The 23,628-nt window shown below is 40.8% G+C and overlaps 2 protein-coding genes and 1 non-coding gene across 4 annotated transcripts in view; 1 reads left to right on the forward strand and 2 right to left on the reverse strand.

The window, feature by feature from the left end:
- ADAT2 (adenosine deaminase tRNA specific 2) lies at positions 1 to 22,891 on the reverse strand. The gene is made up of 6 exons (XM_006188510.3): positions 22,643 to 22,891; positions 11,125 to 11,229; positions 8,204 to 8,354; positions 6,728 to 6,834; positions 2,695 to 2,767; positions 1 to 2,580 (listed from the first exon to the last, which is right to left on the reverse strand). Exons 1-6 carry the CDS (start codon positions 22,736 to 22,738, stop codon positions 2,537 to 2,539), a joined length of 576 nt encoding a protein of 191 aa, XP_006188572.2. The 5' UTR covers positions 22,739 to 22,891; the 3' UTR covers positions 1 to 2,536.
- Positions 9,459 to 9,531, reverse strand: TRNAV-AAC. Its single transcript has one exon. It is a non-coding gene; the product is annotated as a tRNA-Val (tRNA).
- PEX3 (peroxisomal biogenesis factor 3) overlaps positions 22,864 to 23,628 on the forward strand; it is a 25,708-nt gene continuing 24,943 nt past the window's right edge. Inside the window, exon 1 of one of the 2 annotated variants that reach the window (XM_006188511.2) lies at positions 22,864 to 23,198. In XM_006188511.2, the coding sequence (XP_006188573.1) occupies positions 23,126 to 23,198 (73 nt within the window). In that variant the 5' untranslated portion in view covers positions 22,864 to 23,125. The remainder of the gene's footprint in view (positions 23,199 to 23,628) is intronic. The other variant, XM_014562421.2, reaches the window with a different exon arrangement.

The raw sequence follows: 23,628 nt of genomic DNA on the forward strand, positions 1-23,628 counted from the left end.
TATGTTAACATGATCTTTTATTGGTGATTGAAGCCTGCCAAAGCACTACACACCATCCATCCTCAGCAGAGTCCAGTGTATACACCAGTAAACACTGGATACTCCAGCAACTTAGATGCAATCATTTCCCATTAATTTCTCTAAACAAGGCTGTGATTCTAAAACCTTTGCACATCCTACAACTTGCAGAATCACCTCACACTAAACAAGCCTCTCAGCTGGTCTCTTAGACACGCTCCCCCAGTATCAATCATTTGGATTCAATCTTTTCGAACTGGAGCATCTTAATATTTTAAGCCATGTCTAGGTAGCTTGAGAATGACTCAGGAAGCAAGATCACCTCATCATATAATATAGCTTCAGCCCTTTACCACCACTTCTTAACTGCTGTCAAGATCCCACAACCTTCATGTCCGTGACCCCACAACGGTCGTGGATCAGTGCGGGAGACGCTGACCTCCAATCTCCAGTACTCCATCCAAACTGTTCCCCAAAGCAACAGAGCTGAAGACCATGCCTAAGACCAAAAATTTAGGAGAGACTGTTCTGCAAGTCAATCACTGGAGAGAGAATCAAAAAAATAATTTTCTGCCATGCTTAGGAATTCAGAATTCTTGTCCATTCTCCAAAACACAGCAAAGACAGAACATAGGTATATTGGTAAGTCTTTTCTATCCTTCCCTCTTTATAGTTTTATTATTTCCTTGATCCTTTTAGTAGTGATCATCTCTGAGTTTAAATACCCAGGTACTATTTTTGGCATTGGCTTTTTATCCCACATAATCTCCTTATTCTTCATTTTCCCCTGAATTTCAGTAAGTAATTTTTTCAACAAGTGTTTACCGAGAACCTACTTGACAGAAGATGCTTGGCTGGACTTACTGGGTGGTACTCTCCAGAGAAAAGTTTCCAGGTTTTCTGTCTACAAATAATCCCTGAGAAAATGACACGAAGACAATAAAGTGCAGTGAAATCTGCTTGCAGAAAAGCATAAGGAGCAGAAATGAATTATGAACAACTGCAAAAAGGAATAAACTAGTCAAAGCACTAAAATTTAATGAGATCATGTTTAAAGTAGGTGAAATTGAAGAGAAGGTACATATAACATTATTATAGATTTAAAATCATGTATATTCTTCTCCATAAAACTTCTCAAATGCAGTCAGAAAACACACGTACCAAACCAAGCAATTATAAATCCTCTGAAGCATATAACTGTGATTAGCTGCTACCCTCGGCAATATAAAAATACTTTCACCACAATTACATTCCAGCCTGTAATGTAATTCAAAACAAACAAGTCAGAGACATTGCTCAAATGGCAGAACCAACAAATACAGATGCTTTGCATCAAGGAAATGAATCCACTGAAGAAATGCAACTGAGGAGCTAGGCTTCTGGTGGAACGGCGAGGCCCCCTTCTGGGCAGACGCGGAGCATCCCAGCAAGGCTCTGCAAAGCTTCAGTTCATCAGAGGCCACCCTTCAGTCAGGGAGCCTGAATATCTGGAACTTCCTGCTGCGGATACCCTTTCCAGGGTGGTGTGCACACTTTAACATTTTAAATTCTAAATCTGGAGTTTTATAAAAAGAAATAACTGTTTAATTTCAGATTAAACTAATCATTCAATTCTGCAACCAGCATTCCCACTGCCAAATGGCACACCCATCTCTACCCAGTTCTTTGCCTTTTTGCCATGACTCTTATCACCCTCTAACGTACTGTGGAATCTGCTGGGTTCACTGTCTGTCTCCTCCTGCTAGAAAAGGAGCTCCATGAGGGCAGAACTCTTTGTTTTGCTCATTGATTCAGTAAATAAACGGAGCCCAGCACAATACAGCTGCTCAGTAACAGAGAAGGAATTGTTCCATTTATGCGCTTTTATTTTTAAGACTGTTCATCTTCAAAGAAGGCATAAATAAGGTTTCATGATAGCAAGTGCTGTAATTTTAAAATGATACTTAAGCACTTGTTTTAAAAGTATGTATTTTCCCTAAATGCTTTATAAAAGCAAAAATCTGTTCTAAGGACCACATAATCATGGTCTATATGCATACGATTCAGATACAATTTCCAAGGCAGTCACGGGCCCCCCTGGGAGAACATAGTGGCTGCAAAGAATGAAGAGTCTGAGTCTGAAAGGCCAGGTCTGGAGCAGGTGTCCGCAGGGTGGCACGCTCCAGGCCAGACACGTCAGGTAACCGAGTCTGGGCACATCCTCTGAAAGTCAGCACTTCCCTGGACTGAGCATAATTATTTTGGCAGGAAGAGCATGTACTGCTTACTAATTTACAAAACCTCAATCTTTACTACTTTTTCCCCTTCCTAAAATGTTCTTCCAGCTTGTGGAAAAGCTGAGTCGTTTACAACTGTCGGACTTTTTTAAAAGTGCTAATTTGTTCCCTTAGCAAAGCAAATGATAAGACACGATTTTCCCACGGGTCAAGGGCAATATAGAAATATATGATTTAACGATGTCAAGAGCTTTCAGTCCAAGACTGTCGTCCGGGGGCATGAGCCTTTCGTTAGAGCAAGTTTAGGACTTCTGACATTCCTTTTTCCGAACCTTTGATTTTGGTGCTGGGAAAAGAACAGAAAAGAGAAAGAGAAAGTGAAGAGGCAGTCCCATGCAGACTCTCTTCATACTGGTTTGTTGTAAGTGAAGGACGTTATATACAGTAGGGGAAAACTCACCATTTGGATTTTCTTGTTTGTAGAAGGTCTTTAACATTTCCACTGCTTCCTCAGCCCGATAGCCAGGAATGCACTGATGAAATGAGAAAGTTGAGAATGAACGTAGGGCTGTGAAAATGCATTGTATCCATAAAAACAGCAATATATACATAATTATGTAAACACGTTTCAGATAACGTTAATACATCTCGTGGGCATTAGTAACATGGGTAAGTATATTTCCAAAAACATAAGGCGTACAGCCTCAATTAAACCTCACTCTCAATCAACTAATTATTATTTCTCAATCAACTACTACATGATCATAGCACAACTTACTAGCTATGTGATCTTGGGCAAGACAAGCTTTCTATGCCTCAGTTCCCTCATAGGTAAGATAAAGATAATTCTAGCAATCAACCCCTAAGGATTTTCTTTATATCAAATGAGATTAAGTAAAATAACCCCTGATAAATACCTAGCATATCACAGATGCTCATTAAGCATTAAGCTATTTTTATCTGCTGTTATTTACTGGTGGTGCATTAAGTGTCTGATTCTGTAGAGCTAGGGTTGGCAGTCCACAGCTAAAAATGGTCAGTTAAGAATGATTTTTATATTTTTAAAGGGTTAAAAAAAAAGAATACATGGTAGAGACATAAGTGGCTCACAAAGTCTAAAATATTTACTATCAGGCTCTTTACAGAAAACATCAGTCGATCCTTACTACAGAGGATTTTCTTGAAGCATTCAGTTTGTTCTGTCTTTGGTATATAACTCAAGAGGAGATCAACACATTAAAGAATAATTGTGATAACGGTAAGGAGATGAAACTTAAACTTGCCTTAACGATAGAGAATATGTAAGGAGACTGAGCAGATCATTTCAGGGAAAGAGTAGGTATAAGTAAGTCGTGTGTGAGACCAGCTGACAGAGGTGGCGGTGACTATTAAGGGTGTATAAGCAAAGAAAGAAAAGCAATAAAACGAAGTCAAAATATACAGGGCTTTGCAGGCTTGTCACGGGAGTTTGGACAACGCTGAGCCCTTTGGAAGTGCGTGAAGTGATGTCATGAATGGCGATTCCAGGGAATCTTCCATCCAGAAGCAGTACCCAGGAGAAAACGGAGCCAGCGCAGGGCCCGGGAGCGTAGTCCACGCTCCCGGTGAGCCTCCCTTTCTCCTGTGCCTTCAGTCGGCTCTTTCCTGGGCCTGTAAAGCCCACATTAAACATCTCCATCAAAACAAATAACCTACGAGTTCGACGTTTTCGGATTCCATGTGTAAGTTAGGTCATACAGCATTTGTCTTTCTCTGTTTGACTTATCTCCCTTCCTATAATACCCTCGAGGCCCAACCATGTTGTTGAAAATAGCAGATTTCCTTCTTTTTTGTGGCTGAATAATATTCATATGGATAAGACAATACATATTTTTTCTTTGGAAGCAGAGAGTAGAACAGAGATTGCCAGAGGCGGAGGGGGTGGGGCAAATGGGGAGACTCTGGTCAAAGGGCACAAACTTTCAGTTATAAAAGGAGTTAAGTTCCAGGGACACAGGAACAGCATGGTGACTACAGTTAACAATACTGTATTGTCTACTTGGAGGTTGCTATGAGAGTGGAGCGTAAATGTTCTCACGATAACGTAACAACAAAATGGTAATTATGTACAGTGAAGGATGTGTTAACTAATATTGTGGTAAACATTTCACAATATATACCAGTATCAAATCATCACATTATACACTTAAAGCTTACACAGTGTTATATGTCAATTATATCTCAATAAAGCTGGCGGAAAAAAAAACCCAATAACCTTCCTTCTACCCTGCCCCCCAGGTGAGCTTCCAGCCTGATCCTGGGAACATTCCAGAATCGTGGCCATGACTTTTTCAGCTCTCAGTTCCTCCTCGACCTCATCCTCCCTGGCTTGTGCTCCCAGAACTCCACTGAACCTGCCCTGAGATGCCCCAAGAGCCCCTAGTGACAAAACACTGCTCTTTTCACCCTCAACTCTGCAGTCGTGGCAACCACTGACCATACTTGCTTCTTTTTAGAACTCTCTCCTCCCTTGGCGTCTCAGGACTTCATCTTCCAACCGTCATCGGTCAGTCCCTCTCTCTTTCTGCTGTGTTCACTGTTTCTGTCCCCGGGGCTCTCCTCTCGCTGCTCAGTAGTCACTTGGGAGCTCTATAAAACAATACCCCTGTTCCCCCTCCCCACAAGGCTTCTGATTCTGTCTGTCAGGGGTGGGGACCGAGCACAGGCACGCCTCAAAGCTCTCCAGGTGGTTCTAATGTGCAAGTCAGGGGCCAGACCCACTGAGTTACAGGTGGAGAAGGAAACTGGAGCCCTCTAAGATACCAAGATAATCTTTTCAAGCATCTATTATAGCTACAAATTTGTGGCTTTAATAAAAGGCACGTATTCTTATTAAAACATATTTTTTAAAGGGAGCAGGTAGGTATTATAATCCCCATCTTCTTTGAAAAGAATAGTTCTGTGGGTCTCTATGAATTTTAATGCTGCTTATAATACAGTATTTTAAAAGTCTATAGTTCTGCAATACAAAACCAGCATCCCACCTCCCATAAACCCCCCCACACCCAGCCCAGCCACATAAAAGGGAAAAACAGTATCTAGAAGGTGGGGTAGCAATGGTTTCTTTAGAATCTCAATATACTCTGAAAAAACATAATTTAACATCAAGCCTGGAGATGTGGCTTCAAACTGTGGCCATTTATTTTGATGGAGCCAATCTGGCCAGGTCGACACGCTGCAAATGAACTTATCTTTTGGTTCAGCCAGATTAATTCTGTGCAGGGATGTGCAGGAAAGGACTGTCTTTGTGCACTCAACGTCTCTGGCATGTTGGAGAGGAAAGTTCCACCCATGTCTGATATTCAAGGGCTCATCTTTGTTCTGCCCAGAATCTTTGAGAAACTCTTTAGACATTTCTCATATATGAAGTACAGAGTTAGCAATTCACTGGCGAGGAGTTAGGTAAGCAAAATCTGAGCCACTAACAGAAGTGTCAGGAAAAAAATCACTTTACATTTTTTAATGATCAAGCTAATCATGTTGCTTACTCTCCATCATTCTAATACAATTTCTTTTCTGACGTGATGCTAAAAGCCATCTATTTTCAAAAGTACAGGAGTTGTTAGGAGAGCCAATGTTCAGCTGGGAAAACTCAAATAGAATGTTTTTCAAAACGTATACTCAGTGGATTCAGCCCAATTTAGCCCTTCACAGGTACTTAATATTCTCCTAAGAGTATCTGAGGTCTCTGAAGTTAACTGCCCATTATGTCCAGAGTTTGTTAAGTACTCTTCTTCTCAAAGCTTGATACTTTAAGGATTAACCTTACATCTTGGTGAGAAAAGCAATGAAACCAGTTTATGGAAACTGGTATTTGTCCACAAACCGAACTCTGACATGTAAATTCCTACCGCTCATAGCCTTAAACATAAGAACTTTGGGAGAAGTGGTGAGGTTAAAGGGGAAGTAGAATTTCTAAGTGGATTCTTGGGTTTGGGGTAAATTTCAACATTAAAATGGTAGGGGAAAGAAAAATAATGAAAACACAGGGATTGATTGCTAGTCACCAAAAATAACACAGGGCGATCAAGCAAAATGACTGACTTTGTGCAAAAATACTGTGTGTTCACTGTCATCGCATCTACTGTCGCTGGCACGGGCTGAGCTTCACACAAGCTTGGGGCAGCATGCAGCCGGGAACACGCGTGGAGGGAGAACGCCCACCCCGGAAGTGTCCTCAAACACGGCGGAAGGTGAAGCAACCATCAGAAGAAACCTCGGAAGGCTGGGGACTCCCCGTCTGGAGGGATCCTGTTAATTCAGAGAGCGAGGCACTCACCTGGAAACGACCGCCTATCTTACACTGGGTATCAGTGAACTCGACCAGAGGTCCCGAGAGCCCATCTGGTTCCAGCGTGGCTTCCTGGTTTACTGACCACACGCTGACTACGTGCAAGCCCACGATGGGACCAACGTAATGAGAAAGAAAGAAAAGGCATCACGGTTCATGTTACCCGAAACGGCCTCCCAGTATTTGGTAAATCAGCAGAGGCAATGTCTAGCACAGAGCCACAGCCACCGAATCGTTCATTCTGACAGCCGTAGACAACCAGCGGGATTTCTGAGAAAGAGTTAAGGTCCTGCAGGGAATGTGAGGTTCAAGTGTATATCGTGACCAAAGTAGGGTGGGTTTATACCTGTCATCCTGGAGAGGAAAGCTCACGCCACTCTTAAAAACAATTACATTTGCGCTTAGTTTTAAAAGTCACACAGTCCAGGGGAGGGAGGGTGTAGCTCAGTGGTGGAGCCTGTGCTTAGTATGCACGAGGTCCTGGGTTCAATCCCCAGCAGCTCCATTAAAAAAATAAATAAGTAAATAAACCTAATTACTTACCTCCCCTCCAAAAAAAGTCATATAATCCAGTTACACAAAAGAAAGAGGTTTAGAGGATTTAGACATTATGTCTCACAACTGCAAATGGAATAGAAACTGAACGAGCAGTTGCTAAATGTCCACAGTGTGGTGCTCTCTCTGGTCTTCCCTAAATCACTTTTTTTTTAAATCATTAGAGAATTGGAGCCAGAAAGGAGGCAAAAATTTAGTCCAGGGATTTTTACCTCTTAAAAAAAGATTTTCCCTTGTTCTCTCTTCAAATAAAATATAACCTGTGGCCCAGCATAAACCAGACTAAAGCGGAGCCACTCTCTAAGGCGGGACGGGCAGAGTTTACCAAGTGGGAATTGAGGACTTGATCATACTCAAAACCCTCTATTATTTTTAAAGTGATGAAATGATTCACACATACAGAGCAAAATAAGTACATAAAAATATGCAGGTATGGAAGCGAGTCGTTGAATTACCAAATAATTTTTTAAAAGATTTGTAGAGGCTAACCTGCTGTGCTCAGTTTTTGTGTCACTCTGTGAAAGACACAAGTCAAAGTGCTGTAATTTATCAGTTTCCCATTCATTTACAATTATAATATCATAAATGATTTGTTTTTTACTTTGTATTTACTTATGACTTAAAATTTTTCATACATCCTATGTAATAGGTATTCATGGCAAAAAAAAAAACCCCAATAAAAACATATAAACAGAGAAAGAAAATTTTTAAATCACCTATGATCACTTATCCAAAGCAAAACAGGTGTGTATCCTTTAGATCTTTTCCTATGCACACTGCTTTACAATCAACTTTAATTTCTGGTTTATCTTTACATGACAGTTTAAGTCAATTCTAAGCTTTTTCTTGCTCTAGGATATTTAATAGTTATATGTTTATGGATATTAACAAAGAGGTAATTTTATTATTCAAAAATCTTCCCTAAAAATTTTCTGGCCAAGAGGTACTGTATTTTATAACATGTACCTCCTATCATTTGTTTCATAAATCTCTGTTTTCACATAGTAGAAATAGGTTACGTGTCTGGCCATTTTCGAGTTCAAAGGAAGAGTACAAGACATTAACCCACGAAGTCCAAGGATACTGATCAGGCGGAGGGCAGCTGCACACATGATACACGGCTCCACGGTGACGTACAACACAGTGTGCTCAAACACTTCGGAAGAGTTCTTGCCACTGTGACGACACCAATCTAGGGCCTGGTCGATGGCCACCATTTCTGCATGTCGAGTCGCCTGAAAAGAGAGGTGCTTGCACTGACCCTATTTGCTACATGTAACTGTATTTCACAAATATTCAAAAATAAATACAGGGGAGAGGGTATAGCTCAAGTGATAGAGTGCATGCTTAGCATGCACAGTGTCCCGGGTTCAATCCGCAGAACTTCCTCTAAAAATAAATAAACCTAACTACCTCCCCCATCACCAAAATAAAATCATGTAAATAATATAATAATAAATAAAATATTCTTTTAAAAAATATGAAAAATGAGCCTACCGTTTCTGCCAACGTTTAAGCAAACAAAGGTTTCAGGACACCCTTAGCAGTTGACAATGTTATTTCCCACTTCAAGTACCTTGCCAACAAGAGATACCTAATCTGAGATGCCACACGAATTATGCGGTATTTTTAGTTAAGTACCTAAGGTACTTTAGGAAACACTCTTTCAATTAAAATGCCATAGAGAGATAAGTCTCAAAAAAAAAAAAAAAGATGTGTCTATGGTTTCTGAATTTTTAAGAGGAAGCTTAAAATTTTCAGAAGCATGTGCTCCAGTTTCAAATATGTTTTCAAGGCTGTCACTGACCTCACTCTAAGCAAATCTATATTTAGAATGTCATCAAGGGAATGTCATCACTTAGACTTTCTTTGGGATGAGATTTTACGTACTGGCAGACTCTAGAGAGAAGCAGAGATTCGGTTTCAGTCTCAGATACCTCCTGGGAATAGTAGAGTACAGGGGAAATCACACAGCATTTGGAATCAACCCCACTTCAATCTAAATCCTGACTGTGACATTCCTAATCATATGGCCTTGGGCAAGGTACACAGCTTCTCTAAGCCTTGGTCTCCCCATTAAGTAAAATAGGGTATACTGGTAGCCACATCTCATAAAGTGACCTGAATTACATGAACCACAGTGCCACATAATGCTATATATGTGCTCCACTATGTGATAATTACTTGTAACACTCATGATAATCACATTTATCAACAAACTTACACCAAGTGTCAACTAGGTACAAGCTACTGTGCTAAACTCTTTCTTTTTTTAAGGTTTTTTTTTGGGGGGGGTGCGTGTTGGAGGTAACTAGGTTTATTGATTTAATTATTTTTAATGGAGGTACTGGGGATTGAACCCAGGGCCTCATGCATGTTAGGCATGTGCTCTACCACTTGAGCTATACCCTCTCCCTGTGCTAAACTCTTTCTGGGATAAAAAGTCTCTGTCCTCCACAAGCATAAAATTTGGTGGGGCAAACAGAAAGGTGTTCATTTACCTGTGACATAGGGCAGGGTGTGCAAGGTGCTGGCACAGTGGCTAAAGTTTCCCCAAAGTGGATGCTTTTTAAAAATCAGATTCAGAATTACTGAATCAAATCTTTCCACAGTTCTCAATAAATAATTGTTGGCCTAAATCATCTCAATCAACTCTGTCTTTTACTTGCTGAAGAACCAGAAGCTAAGCTAAATTAGGAGGTACTAAAGACACACAGCTGGGAGAGGTGATGGTGGTGGTCACGGGGGTGATGGTATCAGAGCCAGAAGTAGGACTCAGGCCTCCTTATATTGGGTTAAGAGTCTTCCCATACTGTGATTCTAGGGTAATCTATAGAATGCAGAATAGTAAAAATAATGCAGGTTAATTTCAAGGTATGGAAGAAACCCAGGTCACTGGGGGTTTAGGTGGACGTTGACAGGACATTCAGTGTTCTCATGTTAAAAAACATTGTACTGAACCACAAAATACAAATAAGGAGATAAGACAATTATTTAAATTACAGAATTCCACTCCCAAATCAGTATCTGTTTATCCACTAATCACTGCATGATGGTTCATTACTTATCTCACAGGCATTTTGATATCCACATAACAATCGCTTTGTGAATTTGGGTCCCTACTTTGCTTGTGCACTACATCTCAGTTTTGTCTCTGATAGATGTAATGAACTTAAAAGTCCTCTTAGCCCCAGTACCAGCACCAGCATGTTTCCTGGCTCCCAAGCAAGATCAAAGTCCATCCAAGTGGTGCTACAGTTCTAAGCTATCCTTGAGTCCACCTAGCACTTCTTATAATCCTAAAACTTGATACTTCATTTATACTTACTGTGTCACAGTGCTGTGTGATACCATGTTCAGGAGGTGTTACCTTGATTTATGAACTTCTCAACCTAACCACCATAAAAATCACACGAACTGTTAAAGTGTACGTGGAGGTACAAAGACAGCCGGTGGTGGAGACTGTGTTTCACTGAATCATATGATACAGGAACAGCTTCCTTGGTACAGTCCTTTTATACCTCCAAAGTTATCAACTGAGGGTGATCTTTTTAATTTGCTAGAAGGAGCACATTATTTAAAGGCACTAAGGAATATGATATGCATTAAATTGATGTGTTTTGTAAAGTAGAACGTTCATACATTGGATTTGCTTAAGATGGAGATAAACTCCTTTCTCCCATATGGACACTCTGATGTGATAAAATCCCCTCTTGGGTTCCACTTAAATGTTAAGGTAAAATTCTATAAAACAGAAAATCAGACCTGAAGAATTTATTGCTTCATTAAATTTTTCTGTATTACCCAAATTTTTAAAAATCAACATGTATCACTTCTATAATCAGGAAAAAAAGGCATTCAAAAAAAAGATGCTTAGGGTAACTATCTTTCCATTGATACTTATGGGACTCTACAGAGACCCCTCTTCTCGCCAACTATGATAAACTCCTTCCATGCCCACCATCACTGCCACATGTTTACAATTATACTGTTCGACTCACGTACATTTTTGGTTTGGTTAACTTCATTTCTTCCCTTCCCCACAACTTCATTGTTGAAGACCATAAGGCAACCAACAGGAACTTCGATATTTTCTAGGGCTTCTCTGGCCTGAAAGGCAAAGTGGAAAATCTAAGATGCAATGTTCAATACTTGAAAAGATGACAGGAAAGAAAGAGATGCAGCCTTAGCAGCGTCCACAGATAAAAACACCGGAGCAAAGAAATGCGGCTCAGCCTTCCCTTTCTCAGACACACTCCGGCATCAGTGCCTTTGTTTTCTGCTGTGTCCATGTTAAAGGAGACTCAAGAACAAATCCCCTTCACAGGTCCCGAATCCCCTGATTTTTTTCTTCTCATCAGAAGCAGCAGTGACCAAAAGACTGCTCTTGGCTTTTGTTCTTAAATTGCTGGTGTCTATGCACTTTTTCGGAAATAGTATATACATTTGCAAAGAGGTAGAAGAATAAATAACATTTATAAATACTTCATTAAAATTCTTCCCTCACTGAAATTCTTCTTGCTTAATTTTTGGTTTTTTTAAAAATAACAGAAAATATCCTCTAGAGTTCCAATAGCATAAAGATGACCAGACTAGATCTCTCCCTGTGCCCACAATTTCTGCTTTAAGTGGGACAACAAAAGTTCCCAAGACAAAAATGGCACAACCACTTTGGAAAACAATTGGGAAGTTTCTCTAAGAAGTAAACATACATACAGCCTATTCTACTCCTAAATATTTACTTATGAGAAGGGAATATTACATCCACCAAAAAAAAAAAAAAAAAAAAAACTTGTAAAAGAATGTTCATGATAGCTTGATTCACAATAGCCAAAATCTGGACACGGCACAGGTGTCCATCAACAAAGCAATGGACCATCAAGTCGTGCCACATTCACACAGTGGAATACTACTCCACAATAAAAAGAAACAAACAGCAGATACACACACCACCACAGGTGAATCTCAGACACCTAGGTAAAAGAAGCCACACACACACACACAAACACACACACACACACACACACACACGACGACGACGACTCCTTTCACTTGATGAGCTAGAACAGACTAAACCAAACCACAATGATAGAAATCGAGGCAGTGGTTGCTTCATGAAAGAGGACATGTAGATTGATCAGAAAGGGACACAAGGAAATTTTCTGAGGTGGTGACAACTTTACCTTGATAGGGATGTGAGTGACGTCACTGAAAACTGAATAAACGATACATTTAAGACCTGTCCATTTCACTGTATGTAAAGTACACCTCAACTGAAAAACACAACTGAGGAAGATAAGTTTAGGAACAAGTCCCCCACCACCATCCCGGGGACAGCACACCAGGGATTGCATTCGCAAAGTCTCCCCTCCACCCCCCGCTGTCCAGCTGTCTTCCAGCCTTAGGGCTGAGTGAATCCCCGCAGCTCGGGGGCCCAGGCCAGCCAGAGGATACTTCTTCAGGAGGAGAGCAGAACAGGCGGGTTATCTCTGGGATGCCCTGATACTGCAGGTGAGAGGGAATTTTAAAAGGGCACAGCCCTTGGACTAGTATATAATCATTTCCACCTCACTGCAGTTAAAAGAACCCAAGTACGGCTGTTTCTAGAAAGGCACAGAATTTCCTGCTTTGGCAGGCCGAAGATAACCTGGGAAGACTAGATCCCCATTTAAGCGTAGGTATTCACACACACCATAGGGCACAGAGTGCAAAGTTGAAGGCGATGCTGAAAGCAAGTGTGTTCTGTCTCCTGCACTGGCCTCTTACTCCCAGCTACACCATTGATAGTAGCAGTAACTTCCTGTCATAATGGTCACATGGGTTCCTCCGCTGCTTCAAGCATGCTCATTCGCCAACAGCAGTGAAAGGAGAGGCACGTAGTGGGAGCACATTGTACTTCTTCCCCCGCCCCGGGGGCGCTGGGATAGAGCCGGGGCGTGGGGAGATGCAAGGAGACAGTATCTGAAGCAATAAGACTGCAGTCTTCAGAACCGTGTCATGAGTTACCCACAGGCTAGTTCTGTCCCAGTTCTGTAAAACTGGTTAAAGCATACCCAGTTTATGCAAAATCTGAAAGACTGAAGATCCAAGGTTTGGTGAATATAGACAAATAAATATACAAATGTACCAAAGGCTCCTAGAGAAAGGAGAGCCAGGAGCAGGACTGACAGCCGGGGAGGGTGGGGATGGCCAGTAACAGTGCAGTTAGGGCAGGCGTCACACAGAGAATGAAATCTAAAATCAGCTTAGGATTACATAACCCCAGGTGAGTTTAGGATTACATAACCCCAGGTGCACAAGAGAGACAAATCATTTATTCGTTCTACAGATATCTATTGAGAATCTTGAGATAGGAGAGTTATCCTGGATTATTTAGATGGCCCTAAATGCAATCACCAGTCATGAGAGAAGCAGAGAGATGTGACACAGAAAGCAGAAAGCAATGTGACGACGGAAGCATAGAGATCTGAAGATGCTGTGCTGTTGGCCTAGGAAGGGGCCATGAAGCAAGCAAGGAATGTCACTCTAGAAGCTGGAAAAGGCAAGGAAACATGTTGTCCTCTAGAGCCTCCAGGCACACACAGCCCTGCTGAAACACTGGTTTTGGCCCAGTGAAACTGACTGTGGACTCCTGGCCTCTAGAACCACAGGAGAATAAACTTGTGTTGTTTTAAGCACCAAGTGTGTGGTAATTTTTTTTACAGAAGCCATAGGACACTAACATACCCTGTTAAGAGGGAGAAAAGATGAGCTAAAACTGAAAGAAAATATTTGCAAACCACATATCCAACAAAGGTCTAGATCCAGACTCAATAAAGAATGTTCAAAATTCAAAGGTTAAAAAAAAAAATCCCGATAGAAAGTGAGCAAAATATGTCAACAGACATTTCACCGAAGACGGCATACAGATGGCAAATAAGTACATGAAAAGATGCTGACATCATTAGCCATTAGGGGATGCAAATCAAAACCACAATGAGATATGACTACACACTTACCAGAATGGCTATCAAAAAGTAATGACACCAATGCCGGCAAGGCAGAGAAACAGGATCACTTATGTACCACCAGTAGGAGTGCAAAAATGGTACAGCCAACCAGGAAAATTGTTTGGCAGTTTCTTAAAAAGCTAAACATGCACTAAACATATGACCCAACAATCGTACTCCTGGGCATCTATTTATCCAGGGAAATGAAAACTTATGTCCACACAATATGTAGTTTCATACAGAGACATGAGCGTTCATAGGAGTTTTATTCATAACAGCCCCAAACTGGAAATGACCCAAGTGTCCTTCAAGGGATGACTGGTTAAACAAAGTGTGCTACATCCGTCCACGGAAAACTACACAGCAGTAGAAAGGAATGAACTATTAATTGACCCAACAACTTGGATGGCTTTCAAGGAAATTATGTTGAATTAAAAAAAAAAAACCCTACTGTATAGCACAGGGAACTGTATTCAGTTTCTTATAATAAGCTACAATGGAAAAGAATCTGAATATATATATGTAACTGAATTGCTCTGCTGTACACCTGACAGTAACATTGTAAATCAACTACACTTGAATAAAAATAAAATAATAATAATAAAAAAAAACAATCCCAGAAGGTGACACATTCGTGTGTACAATAGTCCTGAATGACAAAGCCACAGGTATGGAAGACACATTAGTGACTGTCAGGGTTTAGGGTTTAGGAGGGATGGTGGCTGCGAAGGGGTAGCACGAGGGAGGTTTGTGGTGATGGAGCGGTTCTGGTGGTGATTAGACAAAACTAAACATGTGACAAAATGGCACAGAACCACAAGCACAGACACAAGCACATGCACACACAGGTGCACAGAAATCTGATGACATCTGAACAAGCTCTGCAGATTAGGTCAATATCACATTCCTGGCTGTGACAGTGTAGTTATGTAAGGTGTTACCATTGGAGGAAAGTGGGTGAAGGGTGCCTGGACCTTCCTTGTATACTCTGTGGCAACTTCCTGTGACTCCATAATTATTTCAAAATGACAAGTTAAAAAATAAGTAAATAAAAGTGGACTAAATGAGAAGGATCTTACTATGGCAATTAAGAAGAGATCCCTAGTGAAACAGGAGGAAAATCAGGAGTATCTGGTGTTACTGAAGACCCGGGAAAAAAACTCAGCCGAGAAAGAAGGGTCAGTGGTGCAGACACAGTTTGGGTGGAGTTGAGGAAAGCAAAACCAGGGGCCTGAAAAGCAGCTTATCTACAGGTGACGTTTCTAGTTCTAACTATCGCGACAGTCTATTATGTCTACATCCCAAGTGTTCTGATTCTGAGCTTGCAAATCAGAGCTTACAACTTTTTGAAAAACTTAACCATGATCCAGGACTATTTTAAGCACTTTTAAGTGTTGATTCATTTCATTTTTAACCCTATAAGATTGGTTCCATGATCTTCCCCATTTTACAGATGAGGAGACTGAGCCATGGGGAGGTTATAGAATTAGCCAATATGAGAGGCTGGGACTAGGGCCCAGGCAGCCTGGCTCCATTTACTCACTTGTTCAACAAATCTTTGTGGAGCCCCTACCAGGTGTCAGGTCCCTGGCCTCTCCGCCACGGCTGTGCCTCTATTTTCTGCTCCAGTTCCCACTGCTCAGCTACTTTATCACTGTTTGGGTTCTTCATAGGTCTAGTTCAAGGGACAAAAGGAGAGGGGACACTGAGCAAGAGAGTGAGACGGAAGAAAGTTTAAGACAAGAAAAACTGCAGGAGTAAACAGATGGGGAGCCATGTGACAAGGATTTTCTGTAAAATCATCTTCTAAAGAACCCTATGTGAGGCTGTGTTTCAAACATGCAGAAGAGAATGCAAGAGCAAAGGGAAAGGGAGTAGGTGGCAGGAAGAGTCCTGACTTGTTCGCCTGGAGGGCAGCAGGGGGCCACGCTGCACGGCCTGGCAGCCCCTCCAAGCAGGCCGCCAGCGGCCCCCACTGTGCCTCTCATTCTTTCCTCTGGATTTTCTTTTTTCCTTCCAGCAAATGCATCTCCATTTAACTCTATTTCCCACCCCTCAATATTGTCTTACTACTTACCTAGGGTAACCTGTTTTTTGTGAAGCGCCTTCCACTGCTGTTCAAATTAGAGAAAATATGAGTGATGGGAGTTTTTTAAAAGGGAAAATAATGTTATTGATAAGGCATGGCCTCACCTGCCAAGCTGAGGCTGAGGGGGTGAGCAGTTGGAATGGGGAGTTAGGGAGCAAGTGGTGAGAATAACCCAAAACCCCATGGAAGTGAGTTTAGGTGAAATGCTTTCCAATTAAAAAAAAAAAAAAAAAGACGTGTGTTTACATGTATATAAAATATGTGTGTATATATGCACATATCAAATATGCATATTTGCTTTACTGCCAAGTTCAAAATAGATTTAATTAAACTGAAAAGGACTTTCGATCCATCCCATCTCATACTTTCCAACGCTCCCACCAACTCTTCTGTCAAGCCTGACCATTTCTTTAGGAATGCACAAGAGCTCAGGCAAGACGGGTCTGAAGTGTGTGCAGAGAGGTTTTTAACTACCTCATCTTTTGTGAGAAGGGCCGAGGCTCAGTTACTATTTAAAATGGCAACTTGGTCTTTCATAAATTAATAAATTATCAGCTTTCACAATTGAAGAATGAAATCTCTCTTGTTCCCAGCCCAAACACTTGTCTCTACTTTAAATGTCTTTTAATGTCATTTCTTTTGCTCTTTAAATGTCATTTCCTTCGCTCTAGGGGCCCACCGGTTACAGATAATGACAGCTCAAAGATGGACGACACTCTGTAGCTTCTCTAAAGCCATCACTCCTATGAACTACTTTCTAGTGACTGTGGTGGTAAAAGGAGGGGAGAGGGAGACAGACAGCAGTGTGCACAGACTTGATATATTTCCTTAAAAAGAGAACAAAATTAGGGGGAAAGACAATGTAGCCAGAACAGTTCTTAGGTAGAAAATAACAACACAGGAAAGATCAAACTGCACTACAGCTGTTACTGCTAATGACTCAGAAGCTCTCTTTTCCCCCTGACAACGTTAACTTCCTCATCCTGGCACTGAGATCCTTCCAACCACCAGCCAACTGAACCAGCCTAGCTTTTCATTAATCTTCCAGGTCCTTGGTTCTTAAACTTTTCAGAACCCCTTTGAGGATCTGATGAAAGTTATGGACTTTCCCACATGAAAAAAGTGCAAGCACATATTTTTATCTATAGTGTCAGGGTTTATAGATTCTCCTAAAACCTGGGCCCTGCTGAGGAAGCCCTGTTCTAGGCAGACAGTTGGATCACCTCCTAACCCAAGACCAAGTCCTCCATTTCTTTGTACTTGACCTTTCCTCTGCTTTGATCAACTTTTCTTTTCCTTTCCGCCCACCCACATGCCATTTTCCCGTTTTAAAGTTAAGAAGGCATCCTATAATTTATCTCCACTGACTTGTTCAGGACTTGGTCACCTACTACCTGATAGCACTTTTTATCTGTCTCTTATTTTGGACCCTGTACTTGTTACCACTAACCTTTTCATTTGCACGTGGCTTAATTTAATCAATTAAACAGTACGGCTTGGGGAGGCAAGCCCTAGATCCAGGCATTAGTAAACGTGTTTTGCTCACCTTCTCAGCCTAGCACATGCCACAAGGCCTAACACACAGGAAACAATCATGCCACATTTGTTAAAACAGATGTGTCTGTGTTTCATTTCTTTTTGAATTTCCCTCAGAACTAGTACAACATTCTACTAATACTAGGCACCCAGAAAAGGAATACTATAATAGTATACAATTGATTTCTCTTAGAAAATTTGCAACTTTTCTCTCTCCCTGTCTCTCTAAGAATATAGTCTCAATTTTTCTATTTTCCTAAATATAAAGTAAGTGTGTTCAAGGCAGAAAACTTGGTAAAAAAAAATCCAAAATATGATCAGTTACTCTGTGACAGAAGTTTTTCAGGTTTTTCCTATGCCTGCCATGTACATATTTGTAGTTTTCTAAAAAGTCAAATAGATGTACACTATAGATATATAGTTCAGCGGTCTGTCTTTTTCATTTAGAAATATATTATAAAACTTTCCCATGTTGAGCAATATTTTTTCAGCACATGATTTTTTTTAAGATTACATAGTGCTCCTCTGCATGAATATTTATGATTCATTTCATTGATCCCCTCGTTTGACTAGCACATGTGGCTATTTTTCAAACTCTTCACTATTATAAATAAAGTGAAGACCTTCCCTTTAGCTTCAATATACAATATCTTGAATATTGCATATCTTCAGTATATAATATCTCCATCACTTCCTTGTAAATTATTCCTAGAAAGAGTTATAAAATACAAAGGGTTCTTGCATTGTGATGTTTTTAAATAAAACCAATAATAAAATTGGGTAAAGGACGGTATGTCTAGGCAATTCACAGAGAAAAAATCCAAATGTCTAATTAGGATGCTCAATACACAGTAGTCAGTGTGATGACAGGGAAAAGGCAGAGAGATCTAGTTCCATATATTTGAGAGCAATGAGCGTCCAAAAACAGCACAGCACAGGCGGGTGATAAAGACAAGTGGCTGGGCTCCAATCACAGCTCCATCCTTAGCAGCTCCCTGACTTTGGGAGGTTTACTTAACTCTAAGCCTCTATGTTTCCAACTGAAAAAGAGGACAATAATAAGACATATCTCATAGGGCAGGGCTACCGTGGGGCTTACCTATTACGGCCACTGTGAAACACTGTGCATAGCACTGTGTCTGGAACATGAGAGTGCAACACTGTTACTTATTCTTCTATTTGTTTCTAAACCTACACCCGCAGAATTACATGCTGTGATGATAAAACCAATAACCTTTATTACATGCTTAGTTCTCCAAAAGAAAACCATCATAAAAAATAGTGATTTTTACAAAACAATAATAAAATGTAGATAACCTTATATGAAGTTTAATAACTTTATCAAAAGCAACAAAAAAGCAACACAGATGTTACTTCTCATCTATAACACTGCCAAATATTAAAGAGTGATAATTCCAGGACTAGTGGGAACAGGGGTAGGACAGAAAATTCTTATATACCAGTGATAGAATTGTGACCATTTCAGACCAGTGTTACCCAACAGAACTTTCTGTAGTAATGGAAATGTCCTTTGATCTGCTGTCCAATATAGTAGCCACTGGTCATATGTGGCTACTGAGTATTTGAAATGTAGCTAATGTGACTGAGGAACTGAATATTTAATTTTATTTCATCTTAATTAATTTAAACTTAAATAGCCACATGTGCTAGTGACTACTGTATTGGGTAGCATGGTTCTAAAAGGCAATCTAAGAATGTCTAGGTGATTTTAAAATACATACTTTGCCCCATTTTTTGGTAATCTATTCCATAGCAATTAAAGTACTGTGGGATGGGGGTGAGAGGAAAATAAGCCAAAATAAGAAATATTTAATTCAAAAATAATTTTTAATTTAAATATATGTTTTTAAAGGTATTCCCAGTCATAAAGAGAATATATTATTCCATTTATTTAATAGTATGAAATATCAAAAAATAAAATTTTTAAAAACCCACCACAGAGTTTTAACATAAGAAAAAAGTATATATACCTGTTTACATATAGGCAGAGAGGTATGGGGAAGAATGTTTCTGAAGCGTTTAAAACATTATCTCTGATGGCAGGATTTTTAGGTAATTATTATTTAATTTGTTAAATCCCTTTTACAGTTTGAATTCCTTATGACTATGAACTATTTATATAATCAGAAAAAGAAAACATTATAATGTTTTCATTGGGGAAGAAAAACATAAAGGCATTCCTGGATCAAAGGATAAACTCAGTTTTAAGGCTTTTTCATATGAACCGCCCTCTGGAAAGGTTGCCCCAATTTCAGCAACCAACTAGCTAATTCCTCACATACACACCCTTACCAACAACAAGCATTATAAATTTTTTTCACCTTTGCCGACTTAGGTGAAAAGTTGTATCTCTTTTTAATTTGAACTTAATTACTAGTGAAACTGCACATTTGTTTACTTGCTAGCTATTTGTATTTCCTTTAGAAATGGCATGTTCCTATCCTTTGACTTTTTTTAACATTAGGACATACATCTTTTCTTATTCATTTGTAAAGTTTCTTTGTATATTAACGTTACCAAACCTGTCCTTTTATATATGTTGCAAATATTTTCCCCTCTTTGTCATATGCTGTGTTACCTTGTATCTTATCTTTTTAATATGTAGACTTTTTCAATATTCATATAACAAAATCTATCCATTTTCTTTCATGTCTTCTGCCTTTGCTAGTAAATTTTAAGGAGTCCATCTCCATTCCAATTCCTCCAGGCCTTCTCCCAGCGAATGCTAACATCAGGGCCAAACACTCCAGTTATTTGAATTGGCCCTATAAATGCATTACCTCTGTACAAAGGCTAGAAGGATGCTAGTATCCTCCCTATTACAGGTATACTGGACATTTCGCTTTCAAATTCCTCAGTACACGTTCATCAGAGATTAACTTGCTGCTTCCAGATATGGCACTAGCTATGCTTCTGGTCTAATCGTAAACTCTACTCAGAAGTACATAATACACTTTCAATTACCTCAACAGTTCTTTGAAGTAATTTAAGATCTGAAGTTTCTTTATGGTGAGGGAATGGTTGGACAAAGCCCAAGACTTATGACAAGCACTTTTCCCCCTTTGTTTAAGGCCTGGAAGAAGCATATACTATTGGCCAAAACAAAAAACAAAAAACAAAACAAAACAAAAAGTTCTAACTAAGAACCTCCTTGACTCTGTGTAGATAAACTAGGTAATCACACCCCTAGGGGTTTATAATCCACTTAAAGAGACAAAAATGGCAAGGCCAGAGAGATCCTTAGAAGCTACCTGGAGTTCAACCATCTCATTTTACACAGTAGGAAGTGATGCCCTAGGGGGATAAAGTGACTTGCCCAAGGTCATACCAAAAGGTAGTAAAAAGACTTAAATATTTAGTCCAGGCGCCTAGAGAATAGTGCTGAGGTGAGTGGGTGAAATGTTCCAATATATTAGGACCATAGATGCTTAAAGGAAAATAAAGACCCCAAATATGAAAGGATGGAAAGAGAACACATTTCTGATACACAAAATGGAAAAGCTCAATGACTGATTAAACTTAGCTGTTTCTGAAACCACTGTTGAGTCCTCCACGGCAGCATCTCTCAACATTTCATCTAAGCAAGCTCCACATAAACACTCTGAGAGCTCCTGAAGCAAATGAAAACAAATGGAACAGACCAAATTCTCAGCATTCTGGCATCCCCTGCCCTCAGCTCTCTCACCCACAGAAAGATATAAATGAAGCTTAATCTTCGATAGTTTAGCCTTCATGTGCATTTATTATCCTCACTACTTATTAAGAAGCTGTCTAGCATATAACATTATTAAAATAACTGGTGGGGGGAGGAGAGTGAGATTTTGATATCACATGAATACTCCTTGTCTCCAACATGGAGAATTTAGTAACATAAAAGGAGTTCAGGACAAACAAATCTTTATTACAAATTACATAATTTGTAAGGCATATGTGAACATTAATTAAAGTAGCAGATAGAAAGTTATGTACCCTGTAAGTTTAATGGAGAAAATAAATTTTGAAGTAGGCTTTAAAGAATGGGTCATGAAATAGAATCAGTGGGTCACGACCAGCATTTTTTCCAAAATGCAATAAAAGAGAAATACCAGGAAAACCGTACCTAAGAAGGTGAAGTACTGTTCTATGAAACTTTTGTTTCAGTTATAGCGGTGTTTCCTGAGTTGTAACACAAAATAGAAATTTTTTTTTAAACTGTGAGTCACTTTCAGAAAAGTATGAAAAACAAGCTTAAAAGAACGTATATGCATATATGCGCATGTGCATGATTTATATACATATATGACAAACACACTTTTAGCTCTATTAAAGAGTTCCCTGGCACACATAATTATGCGTAAAGCTTGGATTATACACAAAACTGATTGGAGCCCTTCTTAATCAGGAGTCCTGAAGGGAGCAAGGGAAAGAAGTACAAAGACAAAAGGCAGTTAGGGTGGATGGATGAGTGAATGAATGGTAGAATCTGACTCTACAGGGACTTGTTTTTACACTGCTCTCTCCCAGAAACATCCTCAGCTTCCTCTCTTCTAGTGTATAGGTGCAAGGCGTCTAAATACAAAATGGTGTAACTTCGCGGACCTACGAGTGTGTCTACAGAAAAGAAGGGGACGCAGCACACACGTGCCATCAGCCCCTGAACTGGGATAAGTTTGGCGCACATTTCAAGCCAGTGAAAAATAAATAATTTCTGTATCTCCTTTCTTCCTTCCCCGGAGCCACTGTGAGAATGAGCCAAAGAAAATTTCAGGACAGTAAAGCCAGCTGTTTACCTAGAATGTGAGCGCCATCGAGATTATGGAAACGATTATGGAAACATTTATTCAAATACTCGGGTCGGGATGCGCCGGAGAAAGTTCCCACACTATGCATCCACCTCCTACCCCCTTACCATTTGCATGGCCTGCTCCATCCACTTTTCGGTCTCCTCGGCCGACACCGACCACGCACAGCCGGTAGCCGGCGTGGACCCGCGCTTGGCCTCCATGCTGCCCCCGGGCCGCCGCGCTCAGAGCCAGAGGCCGCGGCGCAGGAGCCCTGGCAGCGGAACGCGGCGGGTGCGGGCCGCCGTTTCCGGGGGAATCGAACGGTGAGCACTCGGGAGCGAATTCCGGACGGACCTCGGCGCCCAGGACCAGTGAGCGGCTGCGGCGGCGCGGCGCGGCGGCGGCGGCGACAGACAGCGCAGCTGCTCAGCTGATAGTCCACTCCCCTTTCCCGCCCCGGTGACAATCTCTGCGGAATTGTGATTTCAGGAGAGCACCCAGCAGGACCATGGCGGTCTAGCAGGCTCGTCCGGGCCAAGTCAAAGAAACGGTTTCCTGTGAACCATCCCCCACTACCCCTAGGCAGCCTGCACCCCCAGGGCCCGAAGATGCTGAGATCTACGTGGAATTTTCTGAAACGTCACAAAAAGAAGTGCATCTTTCTGGGCACGGTCCTCGGAGGTGGGTGACAGAGTTCTTGGAAAGGGGAATAGGGACAAGAGGGTGGGAGAGAGGTAACTGTCCTCTAAAATAGAGGCCGGGGGACCATGGTCCGGGATTCGTTCAGCCGTGGGATGGGGAACGGCGTGACAGACCTCCAAGGTTCTTTCCGTCTTTGCAATTGTGAAATTTGTGCCCTTTGCCCTAACACTGCCCCTTTCTCTGTTTCTCGCCTTTTACTCACCGACCTACGGAGAACCCACCACGGTTTTTTTGTTACTTGTTTTCTGTTTCAAGGCACTGTTCTCTTACAGACACATGCTTTTTCATTCTGTTCTATTGTTTTCCCGTGAGATTTCTTCTTTTCTATTTGGCCCTCCCTGTACTTTGTTTGGCATTCAGCCCTCTCAGAAGTTTCGTAATATTCGAGGGGACTTAACTAAAGCTGGCA

Source organism: Camelus ferus, chromosome 8 (assembly GCF_009834535.1).
Source record: "Camelus ferus isolate YT-003-E chromosome 8, BCGSAC_Cfer_1.0, whole genome shotgun sequence".
Lineage (NCBI taxonomy): Eukaryota > Metazoa > Chordata > Mammalia > Artiodactyla > Camelidae > Camelus > Camelus ferus.